Genomic DNA, 24,940 nt, shown 5'->3' with positions numbered 1-24,940 from the left:
GTCGCTGTGCCCTGAGCCCCTGACTCGCCGTCGGGGCAGCCGCCAGCCGGCACCCGGAAACACCTATTCCAGGTAAATACTCTGCCCTCTCTAACGATCCTCCCCTTGTGGACTTCGATTTTGGGGCGGCATTTCTTCGGGGGCGTATGGTTCCGGTGTAGCAGATTGGACCAGCCGAAATTTTTCGCATTGGTTGCAGTTTACACTAGACCTAAGGATTTGGGGACCCATTCCACCTCATCCAGGACGCCCTCACATTTGGACATCGCATAACGCCACGGCTTTCTAGTTCTATCCATTTTCCCATATCTAAGTCAGAAGAATTTAAATCCACGCCGATACGAGTTTAGCTATATTTGTATTTGAGATCATAGTCATGTTTTGGGTGCTCATACATATACGCATTGGAAGTAGGAAAGAAATGTGCCGTGCCATCTTCTGTTAAAGATGATGCATCAGGCTAGGAATGAGGAAACACCTGAAGAATAATTTAATCACACGGATAAGTCCGTAAGCTGTATTCCTGCAATACTTTTTTTGTAACATACTAACATTCATAAGATAAACTACTTACATAGATGCTTACTAGTACATATTCACCCAAGTATTAATCAAGTGCAAGTAGATCGAGCAGATTGTTTGTGTTCCGATGATACATCTTTTACTCGCGTGGGGTACGCGGCTGGTTGTTCAGGCTGTGAATGGAATTAACAAAAGGCTAGTCTAGAGGAGGACAGGCTCGAGGAACAGGTGCTTGATGACCCCCTTGAGCCCATCACTGAATGTGAATGCATCCTTCTTATCACCGTACATCAATGGCATGCTGGTGGTTATGTTGACAACTCGTTGCACCGCTGGAAGCAGTTCATTGTGCTCGATGCGTGCTCTGTTTGCAGTCTTCCAAGCATCTTCAACCAGGGAATCAATCTTTGCACAGGCGACGTCGGCCGTGACGCCATGCTCACTTATGTAGCATTCGACTGAGCTGTCCACATCATTTTTGTTCTTTCCACGCTGTGGGCAGCACATCCATTACTTGGTAAAATGATCTAAGGACAAACAGCTATGACTTGTAACTTCAGGAATATGCATTATTCATACCTTAAATGAACAAAGGTCGTTCATGAAGCGTGTCACGTCTGCGAAAGCCTTGACAGCATCGGTGCAACTGGTTGCCCACTCAAGTGCCTCCTTGGTTGCAACATCATCTCCCATGCCAACAAGTAACCCAACAGCAGCAAATGGAGCACCTGAGCACACAGTAGATACCTTCACCTGATCTTTAAATCTTGGCTTGTAACCACTATGGCACCATTCGGCTTCTTGAAGATAGTTACTTGATAACACTTGAAACTGAAAACGAAGAAATATACAAAAATGTAAGCTTTCCTTTAATTCCAAGGAAACAATCTACAACTTTGATGAAAGAGATTTTGATATATATGAGGATACAGTATGGTTGCAGGTCTGATAGATGTACCGGTTTAGTGCTGCCTATATATGGTTGGATTTTGTACCTACCAGAGAAAAATAACTGGTACAACATATATTGACAGTAAATTTCATGTATACACTAGTTATTGCCTCATTGGCATATATAGTTCCATACTTAAACATATGAGGATTCATATGGCATACATATCCAGTATACAGTTCTGTTATCTCGGATAATCATTTGCAAAAACTTCAATTAATTCAAGTAAGGTTTCACCACATAAATTTCGAAGACCAAGCTCACTGATGTTATGAGGAAAATAACATTTTTGAAAGAAAATAGATGGTAGTGTTGTACCGCTTTTCTAATAAAAGCAACTCTATACTTCTCATTTGGTTCCAACTCATCCTCAAACTCCTTAAAGATGTTCGTCAGCTTGAGATAGAGCTTCTTCAGGTAATCTGGTAGAAGAGTAATAGCACTCTCTTCCCATCTGCAGGAAAATTAAGAAGTTACACCTTCGAGTGCAAATATTATATGAACTGATGCTTTGCTCGCTCAAATTAATAAGATTGCTGGAGCACTCCAACCTTTGTATAGCTTCATTGAATTTCCGACACTCCTCCAAAGTAGCACGGACATCGTAAGTATCGTCTGCCAGGATTATTATAGCGATTATCTTGGCAAGGATCATCCTTGCCCTTGAATATTCTTTCTCATAGTATGCTGTATAGGACCACAGGTAGCACTCAACCACACGGTCCCTTGAGTAGGCCAGCCCCTCTTCGTTGTAAAGATCTTTCCACCATCTGAGATTAAGTTAGGTTGTTGTTATTGTGTTGTGTATAAAGAACTGTAGATTCGTTTTATGAGAAGAATGAATGTTTTGAAAAGTGTTGTTTTAAGTTTTTCAGATGATAATAGAAAGGTTCTTTTGGAAATAACCCATCCTTTTCTTGTGTAGCAAATAAAATAAACATCACTGGGTACTTCTCCCATAAATTTGCATAATCACATTTATTCAATTAGTTTATGCATACTATAGTCTCTTTCCAATTTATGCTTATGGCTGCTGTATCAAAATTTATACCATGCAAATCAGGTTCTATTTGGAAGATCAATAGATCATTACGGAAGTTTAATAGGACATGTTCAAACTATACTGAACGGCTATGCCTATCTACGTTTGAAGTTTGACACTGCTTAGAGGTTTTATTGGCCAAAGATTGGGGCTCATACTGGGGTACTAAGACCCGCAAATCATTAAACTAAAATTCTCATTCTTTTCATGATACAGATAGACAGATAGTGATTATACCTAGAAAGAGCCTTGAGCTCCTTCAAGTGGAGACGTTGCAGAAGGACAAAATCCAGCTTGGCAAACTCCAGAATGGATGAGTTATGTGTCGGCTCTCCTTTGTACTCTGAGATATAATTTAGAGCCTCAACTCTTCTTAAGGTCCGTGACAGTGGTAGGTGAAGGGCTCGGTTCACTTGCTGGGCCAATGGGTATTCAAGCTTGTTTCTCATCGATTCAAGATGTTGCCTCGCAAATAAGATAGCCTCTTCTAGTTCTGGCTCTCCATGTGTGAAAAGGTAAGCTGCATTGTATAAACTTAGTAGTCCTCTTGCATCATTAGTTATTTCAACAATAAAGTTCCCATTTTCATCTTTGAACCTGTAGAATTCATCTGCAAGATCGAACAATCAGAATATATGCAAGTCATGCATCTTATTAGCTTATTAGCATCAGGTGGTCCTATCTCTGCCGTGAACTTCTATTTTTTTTTTAGAACTAGTAAGCAGGCAGAAAATCAAGAAGCATATATACAAAATGCCAAATGGCCATATCAGCAGTTTTTTCATTATGTACCTGGAGATACCCAAAACCCTTGCTGCCTCAGTAGGCGGAACCGAAGGGCAACCTCATGGAGACAAGTGCTGTTGAATTCAGTATCATGGATGCTACTTAAGATGTCGTGAATCTGTTTTTTGAAATGATGGTCTATACTTAAATGTTGGAGTGTGTCCACTAGCTCAAGTTGCTCCACTGGAGTTGTGCAAGCTTCAAAAAGCTCACTTATTTTCTTTTTTAGTTGGTTCGCCTTCTCAGTCATCCATTCCTCTGACTTCTATATTCATAGAGAAATATCATTATTAGGATCATGAAAGGAAGCTTATGTAGGCGCATTTGGTAACATGTTTAGAAAATAAACCGTGATAGTATGTACTAGTGTTATTTTTAGCTATGGAAATGGTAACCGAACAAATGTTGCAATGTTTAGTTGTTAATATATCCTGCTGGCTATTTCTAAAACAGAGACAAGAACATGTCATGTTCAAATAAACATGTCTTTTAAAACAAATGAGAACGAAAATCTGACATATAGTTCCATGTTTTAATCCTAGCATCTCCAAGTCATGCGCAACTGAAAGACAAAAATGAAAGAAATCTATATAAACAAGCATTGATTCTCTCTGCATCATAGCTGTAAATATACTTAGCCATGCCTGTAATGGTTCTGGGCTGTGGTTGATGAAGAAGTCACCCCATACTGTACGGTGAAAATTAGATGCCCTCTCTGTCTCTGGAACATTAGCATTACAAGATGCCATGCCCATACTCACCAAGTTTCCGGGTCGATTGGATCGAGAAATGTGGAACGGAAATGTGGTGCGGTACCTGAAAAAGGGTTTTGCAAGGTGGGGGTGAAAATGTTTCTGCATTCCTGTTCCGGAAATGTTATTCTCGGGATGAGGAACTTGGCACCGTGCCACATTCCATGTGACATAGGCCATGCCTGTGTTTGTGCTCTACTTGATCTCAAGATGCAGTGTGCTTGGATAAAGGGCAACAATGCATGCACTTATATAGACGCGCCCGCCTTGACCTGGACTGGCAGCCGGCTGCATTGCTGCAGTTTGACAGCACCAGTGTGAAAAGCGCAATCAAGAGTGATGTTAATAGATTTATTTATATGTAATTTGCTTATTTTGAATATTACTTCCATAAAAATTGCTAGCCAAATTCTATCTTGCAGACTAAGCCAATGCCCGACACGGCTTATATTTATGATCAAATAGGAATTAAGTTTGAACTGACCGCAAATGAGTTACACGTGGAAAGTGTATACACCGATATAAAATAAGGGCTGCTAAGTATTTAATTTCAAAGATGCTAGAAAGGAAATCTCTCCCATTGCCGCTGGTGTCTATACAAGACTACTTATGTTGTTCTAAGTCAAACTACCTTATGTTTTACCAACTTTATATAAAAAGATCATCAATATTTATGATGCCAAATTAGTATCCTTAGATCCATCATGAATTCTCATAGTGCACTTATTTGGTTTCATAGATATTGATACTTTCTTTTACATTATAATCATTTCATTTCAAATTTTAATTTCATAAACCTGCTACTCAAATTCTACCTTGCAGACCATGCCAACACCTACCTCAGGAGGCCAGGAGAGAAATACTTGTGATCAGAGAGGAATCAATTTTGAGCAGGGCTGCAACAGATTAGGTGAAAAAGATGCATCATGTATTGTATGTATTTTTCCTCAAATATTCAGAAGTGCTGTGCATCATTATATTAAGAAAAATGCTAAATACTTTATTGGACTTTCAAAGGACCCAGAAAGGGAACCTGTGGCGGCGGCATTGCTGTTACTGTCTCTGGAATAACGTACAGTAACTCATCTGCCGCCACCCATGACCCAACTGCTTATTTCTTAGTTTGCGGCCTGCAGCAGCGATCAAGTAGCCAAGTTGCTCCTGATTGATGACAATGATCAGAGTATGGTGAGCCGACAAGGGAACAGCGTCCTGAAGCCGTGAAGTCAGTCTAGCCGTACGTGAACACCGATAATTGGAAGGAAAATTGTGGTAAAGCATTGCCGGCATTTCTAACTCAGCGGAAGTTTGTGATAATGGAACGGAACGGCGGAAAAAAAATGTAAAAGCTGAGAGAGATCATTTGCCGGGAGCTAATCCGAAGGAGCTAGAGCTAGTAATTCCTTAGCATAGTCGGTGTTCATTGCTAAGATAAGTAAGTTTGACCGTTCATTTAATATTAATAGTTAAAGCCCATGAGATCCAAAATCATCAGCTAATACAAAGCAGTAAAAACCCAGCCTGCAGTTTTGGAGGCTACTACTTCAAGCATCTGACAGTAGTTAGAAACAATCCTCTTGTGATTCTTCAAGATTTGCTAAGATACAAGAAGATTTCGTGCTGCTCGTGGAAAATACTCTCTTTCAACAGCACTAAGGCCATGTTTAGTTCCAACGCAAAAAAAATTTGCGATGAAATTTTACTAATTTGAAGTACTAAATGAAGTCTATTTATAAAACTTTTTGCACATATGGGTTGTAAATCGCGAGACGAATCTAATGATGCTAATTAATCCATGATTAATCCATAATTAGTGGATGGTTACTGTAGTATCACTGTTGCAAAATCATGGATTAATTATGCTCATTAGATTCGTCTCGTGATTTACAGCCCATCCATGCAAAAAAATTTGTAAATAGACTTCATTTAGTACTCCATGTATGTGTCAAAACATTTGATGTGAATTTTTTTTTTGCATTTACGGGATTTACAACAGGGCCTAAACAAAGACCATGACCTGCAAGTGCATGAATATGATCAGTCTCCCTCCCTCATGGCGGCCTGGACTGCGCGATCGGCACGGATTCCGTTGAAAACCAAACAGGGAAAAGAGAAGGAAGTCTAGAGCCAAGTCATTCAGAGGTAGAACGAGCTTAGCCGCCGCGTCGAATTTAAGCAGCCTAGCCGACTAGCCGTCGCTGCGCCAGCCGGCGGCCGCAAAGAAGGAATACGCGGCGGCGACCCCGACTGGGTCTACCGTACCGGGCATGTACGGCGGAGCAAGGAGGCTCTGACGAAGCTTCCTTAATGTGATAAGACACCGTTTTACTTTCAATTTCCAGTTCTCCGCTTGTTGGTCGATGGGACACTGCTGCTGCTGGCCCTGTTTGTTTTGGGACTGATGTCTCTCCTCCTAATGGTTTGGTTGCTCGACGTTTCTTTTTTTTTCAGACAAGAATTGTCATTCTTCAAGGCTTTGACGTACGTATTTGGAAGAGTATTTGTGATGGGCCGGGACCACAGGGATCAAATCAAAATGATGCCGCAAAAACATGGGGCACATAGCCCATTATGTTAAGCAACCAGGCCACGCGGGGGGGGGGGGGGGGGGGGGGTTGCCAACAGCGAGCGCTCGGCCATGGGCCCATGGCCCAAGCTGACTGTCCACCCACGCGAATTTCCTATCTATTTTCCACAAGAAAAATGCTTACGAATCTTCCATTGTTGTATATTCGTGCGACGGTTGATAGCGCTAATCGCATGCGCACGGAAGGTATGGAGCGTGCACGCGGGAGCAGAGCGGAAGCAGATCCGGGTGGGAGGGAAGGTGAGCTGTCAACACGTGATTAGCTGAGGTGGGTCGAGATCTTAGTTTGGATCTCAAATTTCAATTGAACTTTTCTCACAAACTGCTAATCTATTTTCGAAACCATTTTTACTATAGTGTTATTTAGAATTAAAGCAAAAGAATAAGATCCAATATCAATATATTTTGATTAGTTTTAGAAAATCAACAGTTTTCAACATTGAAGTTTGCTGTAATCAACATTTTCAACAATTTTTAGAAAAAATGTTGAACTAGTTTATCTAAAGTGTTGAATCTAATATTTGAAAATATTGAACTAGTTTCTCTAAAGTGTTGAGATACATTTCAACATCACTAGCTTCACATTTATTTTATATTCGTTCCGAAGAAAAAGTTACTATACCAGCTTTATGAATACAACTGTGCTGAGAAAAAAAAATATAGGAAAACTTTGCTAACATGCTTAAGTGATAATGGACAGTTCAGTTTGATGAGCTCCTCATGCAGCCATGCACGTGGTTAACGACAGCTTTTTTTTAAAAAAAAAAAAGCAAACGACGCTTCAATAGAGAACGGCGGCTGGCTGCTTGTAACATGTGGGCCGTTAAAGAGAGGAAAAGATCAACTGCTTGTTATGGGCCTTAAGTGAATATATACTGGGCTGTTATTGGATCAAAGATACACAAGCTATCTATCTACCAGAAGATAGATAGGAGCTCCCCACCCACGCCCTTGGCAAAGCACGGTGGACACAGAGGGTATTTATGATGCATGAGCTTCCTGTGCAAACCAAAAAAAGAAAGAAAGAAAAACAAATCTAAATTACTCCTCTCAATTATGGCTAAAATCCGGATAACTCTTTAAACTACAGTTTGATTTATTTTACCCTCCAAACTATACTCTTTGATTCAAATTATCCCCTAATACAAATTGTCATTTTTATTCTTCGTGCATAGGTGGACTTTAAGTTGAAATTTCACAAGATAACAGTACACATCATAACACATGTTTGAAAAAATATATCATAACTTTTATCATTATTTTGATCTATTAGAATATTTAATAATACATTAATTATTGGAGTTCAAAATTATATGCAAAATAATAATGAAAATATATATATTTTTTTAAAATATGCATTGTGATGTCCACCGTACCACTACCCTGTAAAATATAAATTAAAATTCAACTTATGTATGGAGGAAAAAAATTAAAAATTGTATTATGGGGTAATATGAACTAAATAGTTTAGGGGTAAATTGAACCAAGGTATATGAGTTATTCAGATTTTAGCTATATTTGAAGGAAGTAAATTAAACTTTTTTGAAAAAAAAACTATCAATTCAAGCGTCGTTTTTCACGAGGGCAGATCCAGACCATTTCTCATCTTTACCACGCACCCTGCCCTTTTATTTTACTTATTCGACCCCATTATTCTCCCTTCTTATGCCGGACGTGACAACACTCTGTGCAATCAGATATTCTATTGAAGAGAATCAGATACTTCTTCAATTCAACTCTGTGCTATGGCCTACAGACTAACATATTCAACGCTGCGCAGATGCCCCCTCAAAGCACCAACACCGATTTACCCGTCTTTTATGACATATGCATGGACATATTTGAGTATCTTTCTTTTTTTTATAATACTACAGAGATACACAGCTTTCCTGCATATTTAAGTAAGAGAAAAAATATCTTTCTAAGCTATGATAGAAAACATGGAACAATTAATACATAAGTAAATTGGATCCTTTGTGGTGTTACAAATCTACATACGCCTGTGGAAATTGGAAAACAAGGGTAATATTCATTTTAGTTTTAGTTTTGGTACTGACCGATGGATCGGAATCCATTATGCAGCGTCACTTTGCATAAAAGATGTGGATTGCTAATTGCATTATATATGTATATGTAATAACCAAGGATGGGCGCAACCGCACAACTGCAGCATAAAGATACGATAAAGATGATGTTTTGAAGAGCGAGTCTTGCATTGGAGGCCGTCGCCTTGAAGACAGCCAATCACGGGTGGAAGCATAACCTTAGGATTGGTTTAGATTATTTTCTCTTTGTTCATTCCCCCAGTTAGCCAATGAACTGCTATAATTTGTAATAATCATTAGACTTTGTACACTTTGCAGAGACCGGAATTCGTTTCCATTATCTAAAAATGTAATAACCAAGGTCGCATACGACAGCAAACAATGCTACCGATCACGCATCTATGTGTGCCAAATTGCCGCTAACTTTCTCCTTCAATCGTGATTCCTGGGAAGCGAAAACCATTAGCTGCCTCTCGTTCTCAACTTGTGAGAAACATCAAAGTGTCTGGCTAACGGCGCCTATGGATCGAATCGACTAGCTAGCTTTAATTTTTCCTACATATATATACAAGAAAAAGTAACCGATTTCGTGGCTGTTGTATGTGCCAAGTTGTGAAAAATGTGGTGGAATACAAATTTTGACACCAAATAACTTTTGGGGTAAAAAGGATGGATTTTGTTCTCGCTCTCAAGAAAGAGCGTAGCTATAGCTAGCTAGGACCTCATAAATGTGTGAAAAAGTTGAAACTGCCGCACTACTTGTCCCTTCGAGCAGAGGCTTGGTCGCATTAGTATGACCAGCGTACGACCCTTAGCTTGTCCCTTGTCGTCACCGGGCTAGATAGGCAGAAGCAGGTTCATCTTAGCACTTGCCAAGTGGTGAATAGCTGTCGACCAGACGCATAGATATCGATTTCCATGCAGCCTCTCTCGTTAGCCGATCGAGTATGAGCTAGGTAGTGTGTGCTAATGGACATCACGCGATCATGCATGTCAAAAAAGTAAAAACAATTAATAATGCCAAGTTTTCATTGGCATAGAATGCTATAACTTTTGTTTTTAGGTAATGGAAAATGTTCCGGCTTCTCCTTGTGGAAGAGGAATCAATCCAAAATCTTAGCATAAGCTAGCGCAAGGTTCTATATATATGCATGTCAATGAACTCCATGCGTTCCCACTTCAGTTTCACCCCTCCAGCTCAGCTCACTTCACTCCTGAGCTTGATCGCCCCCCTTTGCTAGCCCAGCCCAGCCTAGCTAGCTAGCTAGCTAGGTATAGCCAATTGGAAGTGTACGCACGCAGCACTCATGGAAGCGGTGGTGGCGAGGCTGGCCTCGGAGAGCGCGGTGGTGGTGTTCAGCGTGAGCTCTTGCGGCATGTGCCACGCCGTGAAGCGGCTCCTCCGCGGGCTGGGCGCCAGCCCCGCGGTGCACGAGCTCGATGAGGACCCCCGCGGCGGAGAGATTGAGCGCGCGCTCGCCGGCATCGGCGCCGGTCGCCGGAGCGGCCACGGCGGCGGACCCGCGCCCGTCGTGCCGGCCGTGTTCATCGGCGGCGCCTACGTCGGGCCCATGGAGGCGGTCATGTCGCTCCACCTCGCCGGCCAGCTCGTGCCGATGCTCCGTTCTGCCGGGGCGATCTGGCTATGATATGATCGACATCGAATTTAATCTTTGTAGAATCTACATAGGGTCGATCAGCTAACACTTGTTCATCAATAATTAATCATCATGACCCTAATAATCCTGATTGCCCACATAGTGCTGGAATATATGTTTGCACCAAATTAAACTCGGTCCGTGGCAGATCATACCTCGTTAGAATCATCAGTATGACAAAGATTAATAACTAGTACTATTTGTTATAGTTTACAAGTAGCTAATGGTTGGTAAGGCTACTTTAAAGTTTATATATTTCATTTTTTCATTTGAAAATATATTTACCCTCGACCATTTATTACAATCCAGCAATAATGTGTTGGGTCTTTGGGAAAAAACCGGTCAGTACTTGTTAGCATACACGCGTGCAATTTTCCCACTCATATATGCCTACGTACACTGCAATGACTTGAAACAAATATATTCAAGTAAACAATAGAAAAATGAACTCAATAATGTAGAATCAAAATGATAATGTCATGATCAAATATAGTATTTATTTCCTGCAATCCTCAAAATATTCACTCCACAACAAACACATTATAAAAATATACAATATTATGTTTAGTAAAAGTATGTATGTGTGGAGCAAAGTTGAGAAGTCCCATGGCACACCTTTCGCAGCTCCAATGTTGCAATATCCGCTAGTACTTTGTTTGGTGGACACCGTATTACGTATTTAATTTCCAGCAGCACTAAAATCTAGAGAGAAATAGAGTTGACTAGAGGTGAAAATTGGTGAACCTTTCCAGCATGCATCAATTTCGTAAATTCCGTATGAAGGTCACATTTATGCTTAATTTGCCTCCATGTCATGATCTCTTTTTTTCAAAGAAAAGAGCTTTCTATTAGCAAATCAACAGGGGCGGCTCTAGGGGAGGGGCAGGCGGTGCGACCGCCGGTGGCCCATGAAGCTAGGGGGCCCAAGATTATATAGCTAGTTAGTATATATAATTTTCCGTAAACCGCCTTATGAGGCCATGAGCTAGGGCAAGGGCAATGGTTGTGACCCAATTGACCGTAGACATTAGTTATGTCCCTTGCCACAATGTGCTGCCAGAGTCTGGGCCCCATGTTCAAACAAAAGAAACCATCTTATCCAACCACGGTGGGCAAGAGAAGGGGCGAGACACATGGGAGAGAGAAGAGGCCAGACGAAGCTGATTACTTTATTCCGCTGTGGTCGGCCGTAAGCTTCACGTGGGCATTTGTTGTTGCCGAGCATATGGCCAGTTCCACAATGCTTACGGTCACCTTTTCTACAACATTGTGGCTGCCCTTAGGATAGTAACCGATCATGGTCCTAGTGCTCACAATCCAAGTTGATTCATATATATTTTTAGTTCAAATTTGAATAAGATAAGAGTTTGGTTCCTTTAGGGTTCGGTCCTTGAATTATTTAGGCTAAAATTTGAGATTCTTTATCACCTTTAACCATGACATACAGCCAAAGAGAATTCTTCCTGCTTGTAATATAACCATCGGCATAGCACAGTCACGCTTCGAAGTTTCGTTTTTGTTTCCTACCGCGGGGCGACCCTGGCACCCTACTCACGCGCTCGCACTAGTCTCGGTTCTGGCTAAGAAGAGGAGATGCTGACACCGATCTGATTCTCTTTACTCGGCGACCGGCAACGGCAAGGACGGTGGACAATAGATATGCACACGGTCACAATAATCATTATGTTTTTTATTTGAGGTAGTCATAATGGTTATTATTTTTAGTTTTTTGTTACATTATTGTTATACTTTAGGAGCTATACATAAATTGCAACTGTGATTTTGATACTAAAAATTAGTTTAACAGTTCTTAATTATCTTCTTACTCGCCTAAGGGCCCTTGAAATTGTAGAGCCGGCCCTGCGTATCAACTCAGCAAGGCCGCTGGTCACAAGATCCTCCATGCAGTTCGGAGTACCATCCCAAGTGAAAATCATATATATTCTCTCCAAACCATATAACATGAAAAACTACACATAACAGTGGCGGACCTAGGATTTTGACAAGGGTATGCTGTAAAAATCGTACCCTATATAAAGTATAATTAACGATTCGATAAGCAACTCTAAATTCATCTAACAATTTGGTATATATGAATATAAAATGACTAAAAGTATGATAATATACTTAAAAGATCTTATAATATCTTAAATAACATTGGTGCATGTTTTTTAAGAAAAAAAGAGATGTGATGTCTTCACTCCTCTTCATATTAATCCTACTAAAAGAATGCAATGGATCAATTCTACCAACTCGTGTACTTGAATTGAGACATGACTTCAATGAGCTAGAATAAATTAAATTTCAGTCATTTTTAAAAATACCTTCACGCGATCAAGGAACACAATTCATGGCAATGTATTTGCAGTTCAATCTCACATATAATGTCATCACATTTAAATAGCACACTCACATCAATTGTAACCTAATAATTTCTATTTACATGATATAAGATGACTAGATGTCTTCTCCCTAAAAGAAATAACCAGATGTCTAATTGTCTAGATCTACTCTTCCATTTGTGTGGGAGAAGACAAAGAAGAACGGTAGAGATTGCAGGAGAGTGCAGATGTGAATCACATCGACGTGGCTGTCAGAGGAGAACTTGGCTGGTAAAACAGGAGGTGAGAGAAAAAAGCTCCAAGAGTATTGGCCGCCGAATAGGAGAAACTAGGTTAGCAGCGCGCTACGCCGCGCTCACCCGGATATCACGACAGTGGGCTGAAGTTTTCTATTTTGTTTGGATCGGAGTATGTTTGTGGGCCGTCAGGTGCTTGCGGGTTGGGCTCTTGCTATGCTTGTGTACTGGGAAATAAGGAGCAAAATGGTAGATGGATTGATGGTTACGTATGTGTATAGAGTAGAAGAGAAGTATACTGGAGGGTGTGGAATGGGCTGGCTGTTGCATATAACGCCAAGTCCTCCTTGATAGAGGCGGGCCCACTATGTATCATTGGTATTCAGCATGTATATGAAGGAAAAAATAAAAAAACAGCATAATAGCTTAACAGGCTGAAAAATCAGTCCAACTTCTCCCATCAACCGGCCCACATTGCCCCCCTCCCAACACGCCCCCACCCCTGCCATGCCCGACCCCCACCCCACCCTACCCCAGCCCGTCGCCCCCTACCTCCCTCACTGCCTCCAAGCTCGAGCTCCCAATTCCCAAATCCCAACCCCTAGGCGAGCACTGCGGGCGGCGGCGGCGCTCAGCTCAACTCGGGGTGAGCGTCGGCCTAGAGCGGTGGTCTCCAGCTTGAGGCCATCCGCGAGACGAACACCCAGGAACGCCGAGTCCTTCACCAACCCCTGCACGCCGCACCAGCATTGCAACCGCAGTCAGCACCGCCGCACCAGAATTGCAACCGCAGTCAGCACCACCGGACGCAACAACAATTCACTCACCGCGGCCGCGGCCGGGGTGCTCGCCGACTGGGGGAAACGCGTGCACGAAGAAATAGAGCTCCGGCGCTCGGCTCACCTCCTTGCGCGCGGAGAGGGCCGAGGGGAGGAAGGACATCGCCACTTGGAGCGCCATGGTCGACCGAGGCGAAGGCAAGTGCGAGACTGTCACGGACTGAGGATTCTTGGGCAGGGGGAAGGGAGGAGAAGATGGGAAAGCGAGGCGCGGCGGCAGTGATGTTTTGCTCGGCGGCGGCGCTCAGCTTAGCTCAGGCTGCTCGGCTCGGCGGCAGCCGGCGGTCGGCGGCCAGCGGCGCGGCAAACGACGCGTGCTCGGCGTCGCGCTCAGCTCGGCTCGGCGGCGCTCAGCTTAGCTCGGGCTGTTCGGCTCGGCGGCGGCCGGCGGGCAGGCGGCGGCCGGCGGCCAGGCCGCACGGGAAACGGCGCGTGCTCGGCGCCGCGCGCAGGGCGTCGCGGCGACCGGCGCCGGCGCGGCAAGCCAGCCCGCGCAGACTGCCAGGGGAGTGAGCGAGCGGCGCAAGCTGCAGGCAAGGCCCACACGCGTAGCGGAGGCGGTGCGGCAGCAGGCAGGTCCACATGCAGAGGGCGAGGAGACGAGGGTGACGCACTGCTTCGGCGAAACGACAGAGCAAAGAATCGAGGAGCCGCATGGGGCCAGCGCCGCATGGGGCCAGCGCGCAGCAGAGGACGCCGATTCCACGGCCCGCATCGTGCGCCGTCTCCCCGGCACGTGTCGTCCAGGGAGCGCCCGAACGCTCTCGTCGCTCCCTCCCCCCTCCCCACGGCGGATAGTAATAAGAGTACTACAGAGGCAAGTCTAGTACATGGGCTTGGCTAGATCTTTGGGTATGCAATGGCCCATGTGGCATACCCCTTGGTTACGCCCGTCACATAATAATGTATTATGTTTTAAAATATATAGATCATTTTAGTTTTGTCCTAAGTTAAAATTCTCTAGCTCTAATCAAATTTATAAAAAATAGATTAGCATCTATAAGTACTTAAAAAGTTAAATGACAGACAGGTGTTGGCATTCACATCTCAGGCACAGCATACAGTACACTTGCAGAAATTCAGGCATTCAGTTTTCTGTACAGGGCTTACATTCACAAGCTATTAGCTATACATGAGAACCACAGAGCAAAATGGAACGAATATTTCCTTTGCTCTGAAAAACGCAACAGCTTATATATATATACATGACTAGCCTGAACTGCATCAATCAACCTGCACGCTATCATCTGCAATGACAACGTCAATGGAGCGCCCAGACGTAAAAATGTTGCTGGCAAGATTCATTTGGAGTTGCTCAGCGCTTCGCCCCAGGACGATTCTGCAGGTGCTCCAGTCGTCAGCTACTATCTTAACTCCCATGTAGGTCAAATGATCAGAAGCGCTACAAAACAGCACAAGCACACTCCTGGAGAGAAAAAAAAACAGAGGCATAAGAATAGATGTTGAGCTGGGCAGCAACAAATTGAAGCTACCAGGTCCCACAGAAAACAGATTCCCACCTACAACAGTTTGGATCTTCACCACTGCCATCGCAGACTTGAAAGGTTGTATTGCCATTAACTTCATGTTCCCACACCTAATACATTTGAAATTTTTGGATGAGGTTGAAAAGATGTGAATGTTGGAGTTAGGAAACATTTCAGAATTCAGTTCAGCTAAGATGCAAGCCAGAACATCATATACTGGTTCTTCGTATAGACCTATCAAAGTGGCAATTTAATCCACTCCAAAACAAAGAATGATAATTTACTTTATTACAATTCATTAAGGAACCAAAAAATTAGTAACTGTCATTATATACTATGACACCCATATCATTCGTATAGACCTATCAAAGTGGCAATTTAATCCACTCCAAAACAAAGAATGATAATTTACTTTATTACAATTCATTAAGGAACCAAAAAATTAGTAACTGTCATTATATACTATGACACCCATATCATTCCGGAAGTAACTAGTTTTCACAATGCTACCAAGCCCAAAGAAGAACAAAGTTATATGCTACAAAGCACGTGAACCTAAAAACACATCGTCATCGAGTTAGTTTAATCCAGACAGCACAACAAATACAAGAATTTGGTCAAATGTTTAGTGATCAGGCGCTCAGCACAGAACACTTCCAAGGTTTATGCAGGGACATACCTCTCTAGGGAAGTGCCGGTACGTCAGTTGTGGGAGGAAGAAGAAATAAGGGGGCAAATGAGGCACAATATCACGTTCATGTGTAATTCTGATTGTGTTTGGCACATATTTGGCAAAGTAGGAGGCAAAAGCAGCATTGCCAACACGCGGCTGCCCAAAGGTCATCAGATGAACATTGTTACTTCCAAAGCGGATCTGTAAATGTTGGAGTCGTTTCAGAGATCATGAACAAAATAGTTTATATTCAATGATGGTAGTCCCTTGTGCCAATAAATATAGATTTAGTATTTGAGGGTCACTTACAGCAAGATCAAGCGCACAAAAAGAAGCGATTGCTCCTCCCATCGAGTGCCCTGTTACAATTATGTCACTAGCTCCATGTAACTTCCTTGCCTTGCGAACCGCATTCGTGATGGCTGGACGTAAAAGTGTATTATTGTAAGAAGAGTAAAACCCGGTGTGGACCTTTAACCAGAGCAGAAATCTCATTAGAAAAAAAGGATGAAAATTAAGGCGTGTCATACTCTTAAAAAGAAGTATATTTATATCAAATGGTTGATAGCAGAAACCTTAGCATTGGGCATGTTTGGATAATTGAGATTAACCTGCTTCCATATCATGTCCTTAATCCAATTCTGTATGCTGATCAGGAGATTTAAAAAGTGGGACATTATGAGATTGCAACACCAAGAAACTAAAAAAAAAAGATCAATAGAGGTATGCCAATTATTTCAGAACCTGTTCTCTTGAGTTCCCCTTATCGCAACAATGATAGCATTGAGTTTGTGATCGACACCGACGAATGCCTGCCAGATTAGATGGTCAGTCACCAGATGCTTATTTTTATTCCAATGAAATTGACTGTAAAAATACTGTGAACAATATAATGGAAAGGTAGTAGCATAGAGACCTGCAGGCAATTCTGGACATCAACAATTATACATGTCATCTTAAAGCCCTGTTTTGTAAAAAGGGACCCACAATAAAGTCAGTGAAAAGGGCATATTTGTTGTTCTTAAACTGAAACAAATTACATTAAACTATTACTAAACACCATACTCGAGTCAAGTCGTTGCATCTTGAGCATGTCCATGTATATAGAGCCGTTAGGTCTGTCATATATACCTGTATCCCAGAAAAAGAAAGTAGGTCTCTTTACGATAATATCAAAATACAAAACTGAAAAACTAATATTAGATAAATGATAGTAAGTAAAAAAACAAAAGGTGTTGCTGACTCTTGGGAATTGAAAGGAAAAGATGATGGGGAAATGATATAGAAATCTAGTAGTACATATGACAATCAGCTAAAATGAAGGGGAGGGGGGATAGCTTACAGCTGAAGCATATTCCACAATAGCCTTGGCCAGAGTATAGTTAAAAACAAAACTCTGTCCATTGTTCTTGACATCGGGTTCTGTGATAATCAGAGCACTTGGTTTACACAAGGCAGTGATAGTAAGAAACCCAATCCAAAGTCTTATTTACCATTAACAATCACTACCAAGATACTGATGATTTAGAATGCCTAGTTACTTACTTGTGTTGGGCTCAGTGATCCCGTCTGATGACGAGGGGGGAGGCAAACCCCAACCCCAATCTGGGAACAAAACAACTCATCAGAACCTGATGCGATGGGCTTCATCAGGAATTTGACTCGCGTGTGACGAATCGACGCACCTCTCCTTGCTCCCCCAGGAGGAGCGGCGGAGAGCAGCAAGAGCACCATAACTGCCGCCGGCGCCGCCGATTCGACGGCGCGTCTCCGCCTATCCATGTGGCCCGGGTATAAGATCACCGTCAGGCGCAACGGAAGGCGCCCAACGGATTGAACTTGAACTTGGCCTCGCCGGCGGGAGCACGCCCGGCGCAAAGACGCCCCGATCCAGAAAACCAACCAAGCCGCGGCAGCAAGAAGGCTGGAGGAACAAGAAAAATGGGAAGGGTAGAAACGTGGGTGAAAGAAAGAAAGCTTAAATAATTCCTATACCAGATGCAGAGGAAGGACAATCGAAACGGGAAATCCCCATCCCCGCCATAGTCGTCGCCCGGTTTATGAGCGGGGACAGCGACAGGACTCGGAAGGACGGAGGGGTCGCTGTCACTTGCCAGCTTGCTGCCATGGCGCCAAGACCGGGGGGACCAAGCGCCTAGACTCCACATTTGGCCACAACGAGGCATCGAGAGATGAAGGGAAGCGACGGGAAACTGGGAAACGTGCGCCACCGTTCTCGGGCCGCAGTGGGGAGAATTTGCATAGTAAATTCCCTGTATGCCATTGTAAAATTAAGATGATTCTTTATGTGCTATTGAAAATTAGCTGATCCCTTCTATGCCATCATTTTTAATTTTCCATCCCCTCAATGCCATTGCTGTTAACTCTCCCTAACAGATCCGTTAAAGCTTATGGCGAAAAGACCAAAATACCCCTATGTAGGATGAAGCATATTTCTTACCTTCATTCCTCCCATGCCATTAGAAACAAGAACAGTATATATTGATCTAGTTATTTTATCAGGAGATAGAAGGCAAACATAATGATCGAACAAACCATATAGAGAGATGTCAAATATATAAAATTCATTGCAAGCTGCCAGTGCTGTTCATACAACTAATTTTTGATGCCCAAACATGCATCGTTACAAGCAACCAGTGGAGTGCTTGGCAGCGGCAGTGGTGATGCCCTGCTCAGCCAGTGGTGATGCCCTGCTCAGCCAGCTTTCTCCCTCTCTCCACCACAAGCCGGCCTTCCTTCTCGAGGATGTAAAGCCCCTTCTCCGCCACCTCCTTCTGGCTCCGGTTGGCGATGACCAGCACCGGCTCCTCCTCCGCCGTCCGCCACGGCAGCTTGCGCCCGTCGGCCAGCTCGACCACGACCACCTCCTCCGCTGCCGCGGTGACGGGCCCCATCCGGGCACGACGGCCCACCGCGCCCACGCCTTGTCCACCTCGACGATGCCGAGGTCCACGTCCGTCTTGGTCCGCCTGGGGGCGGCCTCCATGGCGGCGACGCCGTCCGTATCGCGCACCACCGGCAGCAGCAACACGGTGGTAGCCTCGGCGACCTCGCCGTACTGGAGCCGCACCACGTTGACGGCTGGGCGAGCCGCGGCGGCGTCGTCCTCCTCCTCCACCTCCTCTCCGGCGGCCTTCTTCCTCGCGCGCTCCATCTCGAGCTCGACGCGCGCCCTGGCAGGGTCGGTCGGAAGCGGGCGAAGGCGAGGCAGTCGCCGGGGGAGGCCCCGTCGAAGTCCTCCCACCCGTCGTCGACCCCGCGGCGCCGCGGGAAGTCCTTCATGGAGCGCGCGAGCTCCCGCACGCCCTTGGGCTCAAGGCGGTGGTCAATGGAGTGCTTGGCGGCGTCGGCGCGCTGGCGTGCGTTGAGGAAGCGGAGCTGGTAGAGCAGCTCGGGCCCGCCGAGGGAGTCGAAGTAGGGGACCAGGTCGGGCGGGAAGGCGGCGGTCTCGCTGAGGAGCGAGTCGCGCACCTGCGAGGCGACGACGAGGCAGTTCTGCTCGACACCGGAGATGCCGGTGGCCTCCTCGATGGAAGACGGGGTGAAGCCGTCCCGCGCGCCACAGGGAGCTCACGACGGGGCGGATCTGCTGACGGCGAGGCCCCTCCACGCGCGGCTGCACGGGCCTCCCCTTGCGTGCGCAGCTGCTGGCCGCGCCTGCCACTCCCGCTTCTGCGCGCCGCCCGCAGCTCCAGCGGCTTCTGCGCGCCGCCCGCAGCTCCAGCAGCCGCCCGCCACGCGCGGCCTAGCGCCCCCCAGCGCCCGCGCCCGCGCGAGGGGCACGCGCGGCCTGCGCGAGGGAGGGAAGCGCGCGCCGCAGGGCCCGCGCGAGGAAGCCGCGCCTGCTTCGCCTCCGCACCGGCGCGCCCTCGCTTGGGTTCGGGGACGGGAGGGGGGGATTGGCGTCGGGGACGGGAGGGGGGTGTGCGCTCGGGGGATAAGGTGACGGAGGGGTATTTTGGTCTTTTCGCCATAAGCTTTAACGGATCTGTTAGGGAGAGTTAACAGCAATGGCATTGAGGGGATGGAAAATTAAAAACGATGGCATAGAAGGGATCAGCTAATTTTCAATGGCACATAAGAGATCATCTCAATTTTACAATGGCATATAGGGAATTTACTCGAATTTGTATGGGGCGCAACGGCCCGCAGAAGCTTTAGGCCCAACAAATCAGATGTTTTGGATGGGGATGATGGGGTAAGCCGTCCAGCATGGGCCCAGGAACGAATTCATAGCAGACTTTCACTCCGATCGGCAGCCAGCTCCAGCTCCAGCCCAACAGTATTTTCCTCTCACACCACTCTAGCCACCAGCCCAACAATATTTCACTCTCTCACACCATTCCAGCTCCACCCTCCAGCTCCAGCCTGCCGAACGCAGTGTTTGTAGGCGCTGTCTTTTCACTTTATGGCCGCGTTTGGTTAACAGCACGAAATTTTTTTCACAAAAAAATGAATGCATGTATGGAGTACTAAACGAAGTTTATTTGCGAAAATTTTTACGGATGGGTATAATTTTTCGAGATGAATCTAATGACGGAAATTAATTCATGATTTGCTACAGTGATACTACAGCAACTATCCTCTAATCATACGGCCAAAGGCTTTATTAGATTGATCTCGAGAATTTACCAGGGGTCCTACATGTGGTTTTGTAATTAGACTTTATTTAATATTCTAAATTAGTGGTCAAAGGTTAAAAAAAATTCGCGAAATTTTTTTCAACCCTAACCAAACACGGCGTATATATATAAAGTGTAGAACTGCACTTTATCAATAAAAAATAAAATTTTACTTTTTTGGATTATACATTACAACCACGCATAACTACCGCTACGGACATACGAACGCAAATCTAATGAGTATTCTTCAGCTATCACCGAAAGCACAACGCCATTAAATTCTAGAATATTCGTTTCTATGGTGAGTCGAACTCAGGAACTGGTGTGCTACCGAGACTCTTGTAACCACTAGGCTACGAAAAGGCTACGAACTCTTTCAGAGAAGAATTTTACTCTGATTTATTGAGTTTCTCTTATACTCGATTTTGGTTCCTCACCGATGTAAATCTGGCACACCATTATCGTTGCACAGATATTACTCGGTCAGGGTCTCAGGGATATACCTGTATGATAGGCTATCCGACCTGTTTGAAAAAAGATCCGACCCAATTAATGCGTGGGCTAGGCTCATATCAAAATTTTCGACTCATAAAACCCAACCCAAGTTTGATCCGATCTGACCCCCCATGTGTTGTGTCAAGCTTGACCCAAAAATCCAGCCCGATGGTGGAGTCGAGCCGCGTACTGCTGTAAAAAAGTACCTGATTTTTTTTGACCTGATCCAAATCCGATCCAACTCCGATCCGACTCGATAAATAATCAGATCAGGGACGGGTCTAGAGTATAATATTAAATGGAGGTGCACCTTAAGAGAAAGTAAATTATCAAAAACATAATAAAAATTTGTGGGCTTGGCTCGTTTAGCATCAAAATTTTGAGCGACACCAAAATTGCTGTGACAAGAACCTTCTTTGCGGTACAAATGCGTCGTGAGTCGGACTCTGCGTATTAATTGTGCAGTGAGACGAACATGCCGCAGTTCATCTTGGACTGGAATAGAATACATGGAAGAGTATTAATTGTGCAGTGAGACGAACATGCCGCAGTTCATCTTGGACTGGAATAGAATACATGGAAGAGTATGGAAGCTATAATGATACTGTGTGTATCTTCGCCGCTGACTCGTATAGGTAGAGATCGACGGATGAATCCAGAACAATAATCTGTCGAGACCCGCTGGCTACGGGAGGACGGGGGGAGCGACCCTGCAGGTGTTGTGCGACTGGCAGTGGCAGCACTTGTGTCCCGTGACGCCGGAGAAGACCTGCGTCGTGTCCCAGCAGTCGTAGCACACGACCCATCCCTGCGCAAAGCACGAGCGAAACCATCAGCGTGGTACTAGCTACTTCGCAGCCGCTTTCCAGTATCTGAATTTGGTTACAGATAAATGGCCTGAATTTTGTACGAGTAAACACTCTATTCAGAAGAACAAGAGAGCAGAAGTGCAGAACAGATGGGGTCCAGTGGTGTTGGGAGACAGAAGGTTTGGTCATGTCAGCGTAGCAGTTAGGCACTGACCTTTCCCATGTAACAGTAGCTTGCTTCCATCTGCAGAGAGCGAAGCAAAGCACTTTCAGTATTCAGGCAAAGAGACCTTTCTGATTGGCATAACTACTGCAACATTTGCCGTATGTACTTGCAGTAATCGGCTACGATTCCTTAATCTTTATGTGTTGATACCAGTTTTCTCCAGACTCTTTGGTGCAAATTAGAGAGGGAAAATGTTAAGTTCTAGATCGGAAATCACAATCGTTTCTTGCCCATGGTCCATGGAACATGCTGAGAACTTTGCTGAGAGATCTGCGCACCTCTGCATCCAGGGCCCTCAGGAACTTGTCCATGTCGAAGATAGACGTCGAGCATATGGGACAAGAGAACCTACATCATGGATAGCATTATCTAGCTAGCTAGGAAAATCAAGCTCACACGAAAGAGAGAGATGCCAGTAAAGCAGCATGGGCGCTTACTTGTCGTGCTTCAACATCTCGTGGAAGCACTGCAGGTGCATCGTGTGCCCACACCGGAGCACCGACGTCTCCCGCAACGAATCAAACAGGTACTGCCTTGCAAGAAGAGTACAGTTTCCACATGATCAGCAGAGGTTCGTTTCAGTTTCGGTGAGACAGAGAGAGCATGGAGCAGCGGCAGACGGACACACCTCGTAGCAGATGGGGCAGTTGTTCTTCATCGAGTTCTCGATGCAGCAGTGCTTCTCCCGCAGGGTCGTCGAGTAGCACGATCCTGATGGCAGAAACGCAAGAATCAAGAAACAGGAGGAGACTGGGTTCAGAGGATGGGGAGATGCAGAAGAATTGCTTACCGCACTTCTCGCAGTGGAAGAAGTTTTCCCTCCCTCCAACTCTGTCGAAACTTTCAGTCAGCTTAGTAACTTTGAAATTGGAAATATTATTTCAAAGATTCCAAGTAAACCACGTTTCTTATCACTTTCAAATGATATTGTATCCCAAATCAAAAACAGCTAAACTGAAGTCGTCCAGAATCACAGTTCACACAGCAATTCAGATCCCTACGTGGAAAGTGGAGACGCACCTGCAGATGCCGCAGTCTTTGCAATGGTAGTGCTCCTTGTCAACCTACGAAACAGCATCATCCCATCAACAACCAACCAGTGATCGGCCGAAATAATCTACCAATGGTAGCGTCTGAAAAAAAAACCATCTCACATCGTCGTCGAAGAACTTGCACGTCCTGCAGAAGTACTCGCCCATGCAAACTCCGCAGTTGCAGCACACCTGGGCAACCTGAAAAACAGGAAGGAAAAAATGACAAAAAAAAAATGAATCTCCTGGATTCGTAGAGAAAATTCTTGGTTTGCCGTTGCGACGCTGCCACAACCCACAACACGGATCCAGTCCAGTCCAGTCCCACATGCCAATGACTCAATGAGACGCCCAGTTCCATACTAGTAGCCTGAGTTCATGACTGGTCTAATTGGAGAGAAAAAAAACTAACCGGCTGCTCGGTGTCGCAAACAAGGCAGATGACCTGCAAGGCGAGGAGGAGAAGTCAACCCAAGAAGAAACAGGGTAGCATCGGGAGCAGAGGAAGGAGTAGTTTATGTAGTAAAGAAGGTGACCGATTGGACGGCGTGGCGGTCGAGCTCGTGCCCGTCTTTCTGCGCCCAATCCGATCCAATCCAATGACGCGGACCGAGAACAAGAAAGCAAAGCAGAGCAGAAAACAGAGCAAGAGACGTCAGCGCCTCAGGCGTCGCTCGTGAATGGAAGAAGCAGATGAGCAGGAGACGGAGGGGGAGGGGAGGGGAGGGGGAGGACGGCACCGTGGACTCGTTGTGGCAATGGCGGCAGTGGAAGACGTCGCCGCAGCAGGGCGCGCGGATCCGGCACCTCCTCCGGTAGTGCTTGCACCTACAGCGGAAAGAGGCCGTCAGGCTCGGACGAAAAGCTCCAGCCTTGGTGGCGTGAAAACCCCGAGGCGAGGAGGAGCACGAACCCGAAGCCCATCCTGGCGAACCCGCGGCGCGCCTCGGCGTCGTGCTCCATGGGGTGGGGGAACGGCGGCGCGGCGTGGAGATCTGGGCAGGGGGAGCAGAGCAGAGCAGGTCGGGAGGAGGGAGGAGGCGGCTTCCGCTGCCGCGCAGCTGGGGCGTGGTGATGGCGGAGTATTTTATACTCCCCACAGCGTAAAGTAGACTGCCTGGAACTGGAATGGGAGGCGCGGATTGGGCCGCCGCCGTCAAAACGGCGGCGAGTGATTCGGTAGCCGTAAAAGGAAAGCTTCCTCTTCTTTACGCTACTGCGGCCGAGATCAGCTGGGCACGCTGCTGCTGCTGCCAGTATCTTCGCTTCTGGGGTTCTTGTTCTGGTCGACTTTCCTTCAAAATTCTAAAATTTTACAAGATTTTTTATCACATCGAATCTTTAAATGCATGCATGAAATATTAAATATAGTTAAATAAAATAATTAATTATATAATTTATCTGTAATTTGCGAGATGGATTTTTTGAGGCTAGTTAATACATGACAAAATAATAATTATTAAATATAAATAAAAGTGTTACAGTGTTTTACATGTTTGATTTTTATGCTACTAAACAAAAGCTTGGCCGCCCAGAAGCCTTTAATGCCATGCTTGTACGACTACTACCTGCACTCGTAGTGGTCAGTCTCTCCCAGGGACAGGCTCAGAGCTAGTAGGTCGCCGGCCAGCCCCAGAGAACTGCCCCCATGTTTAGCACCCGGCATGTTTAGCACCCGGCAGACCCTGGCCCTGCTGCAGTGCTGCTGCTCGCGTCATCACGGCGATTCTCTACTTCAGCTCTGCTCGGCAATTCATGGTCGAAAAAATTTAAGTTTTGATATTGTAGCATATTTTATTGTTATTTGACAAATAA

General features: G+C 45.2%; 4 protein-coding genes, 1 long non-coding RNA gene and 1 pseudogene across 9 annotated transcripts; 2 read left to right on the top strand and 4 right to left on the bottom strand.

The window, feature by feature from the left end:
- The first annotated feature begins 2 nt into the window (after positions 1-2).
- LOC120692770 lies at positions 3-4,995 on the top strand. Of its 2 annotated transcripts, none has more exons than XR_005682738.1 (3): positions 3-72; positions 2,733-3,031; positions 4,877-4,995. It is a non-coding gene; the product is annotated as an uncharacterized LOC120692770 (long non-coding RNA). The 2 variants fall into 2 exon arrangements; XR_005682737.1 differs by lacking the exon at positions 3-72 and adding an exon at positions 1,924-2,078.
- LOC120692768 (tau-cadinol synthase-like) lies at positions 487-4,877 on the bottom strand. Its single transcript, XM_039976154.1, has 7 exons — positions 3,947-4,877; positions 3,309-3,567; positions 2,754-3,126; positions 2,026-2,244; positions 1,793-1,928; positions 1,102-1,353; positions 487-1,014 (listed from the first exon to the last, which is right to left on the bottom strand). The coding sequence occupies exons 1-7, from the start codon at positions 4,232-4,234 to the stop codon at positions 724-726; spliced, it is 1,818 nt and encodes a 605-aa protein (XP_039832088.1). The 5' UTR covers positions 4,235-4,877; the 3' UTR covers positions 487-723.
- A 4,903-nt stretch (positions 4,996-9,898) lies between the features above and the next one.
- On the top strand, positions 9,899-10,516 carry LOC120692769 (glutaredoxin-C5-like). Its single transcript, XM_039976155.1, has one exon. The coding sequence runs from the start codon at positions 9,994-9,996 to the stop codon at positions 10,333-10,335; it is 342 nt and encodes a 113-aa protein (XP_039832089.1). The 5' UTR covers positions 9,899-9,993; the 3' UTR covers positions 10,336-10,516.
- Positions 10,517-14,768: 4,252 nt separating this feature from the next.
- On the bottom strand, positions 14,769-18,140 carry LOC120692311 (lipase-like). 2 transcript variants are annotated; one of them, XM_039975579.1, is made up of 12 exons: positions 17,917-18,137; positions 17,607-17,845; positions 17,467-17,526; positions 17,264-17,343; positions 16,987-17,052; positions 16,838-16,885; positions 16,666-16,733; positions 16,497-16,569; positions 16,231-16,392; positions 15,928-16,122; positions 15,282-15,358; positions 14,769-15,187 (listed from the first exon to the last, which is right to left on the bottom strand). In XM_039975579.1, exons 1-12 carry the CDS (start codon positions 18,105-18,107, stop codon positions 14,986-14,988), a joined length of 1,461 nt encoding a protein of 486 aa, XP_039831513.1. In that variant the 5' UTR covers positions 18,108-18,137; the 3' UTR covers positions 14,769-14,985. The 2 variants fall into 2 exon arrangements, with proteins under 2 accessions (XP_039831513.1, XP_039831514.1); XM_039975580.1 differs by having other exon boundaries at positions 17,607-18,140.
- Positions 18,141-18,614: 474 nt separating this feature from the next.
- On the bottom strand, positions 18,615-21,023 carry LOC120689249 (annotated as a pseudogene).
- A 400-nt stretch (positions 21,024-21,423) lies between these two features.
- Positions 21,424-24,333, bottom strand: LOC120692312 (E3 ubiquitin-protein ligase SRFP1). 3 transcript variants are annotated; one of them, XR_005682566.1, is made up of 13 exons: positions 24,039-24,319; positions 23,866-23,953; positions 23,662-23,700; positions 23,538-23,570; positions 23,249-23,326; positions 23,115-23,158; positions 22,885-22,925; positions 22,723-22,805; positions 22,532-22,623; positions 22,373-22,442; positions 22,083-22,112; positions 21,616-21,867; positions 21,424-21,548 (listed from the first exon to the last, which is right to left on the bottom strand). XR_005682566.1 is itself a non-coding variant. In XM_039975581.1 (12 exons), the coding sequence occupies exons 1-12, from the start codon at positions 24,086-24,088 to the stop codon at positions 21,745-21,747; spliced, it is 771 nt and encodes a 256-aa protein (XP_039831515.1). In that variant the 5' UTR covers positions 24,089-24,319; the 3' UTR covers positions 21,424-21,744. The 3 variants fall into 3 exon arrangements, 2 of the variants coding, with proteins under 2 accessions (XP_039831515.1, XP_039831516.1); XM_039975581.1 differs by having other exon boundaries at positions 21,424-21,867; XM_039975582.1 differs by lacking the exons at positions 21,424-21,548; positions 21,616-21,867; positions 22,083-22,112 and adding an exon at positions 22,167-22,260 and having other exon boundaries at positions 24,039-24,333.
- Positions 24,334-24,940: the final 607 nt, after the last annotated feature.

This window comes from Panicum virgatum, chromosome 9N (genome assembly GCF_016808335.1).
Source record: "Panicum virgatum strain AP13 chromosome 9N, P.virgatum_v5, whole genome shotgun sequence".
NCBI classification, from domain to species: domain Eukaryota; kingdom Viridiplantae; phylum Streptophyta; class Magnoliopsida; order Poales; family Poaceae; genus Panicum; species Panicum virgatum.
Note: the sequence above shows the minus strand (reverse complement) of the source record. Positions and strands in the feature narration are given on the sequence as shown.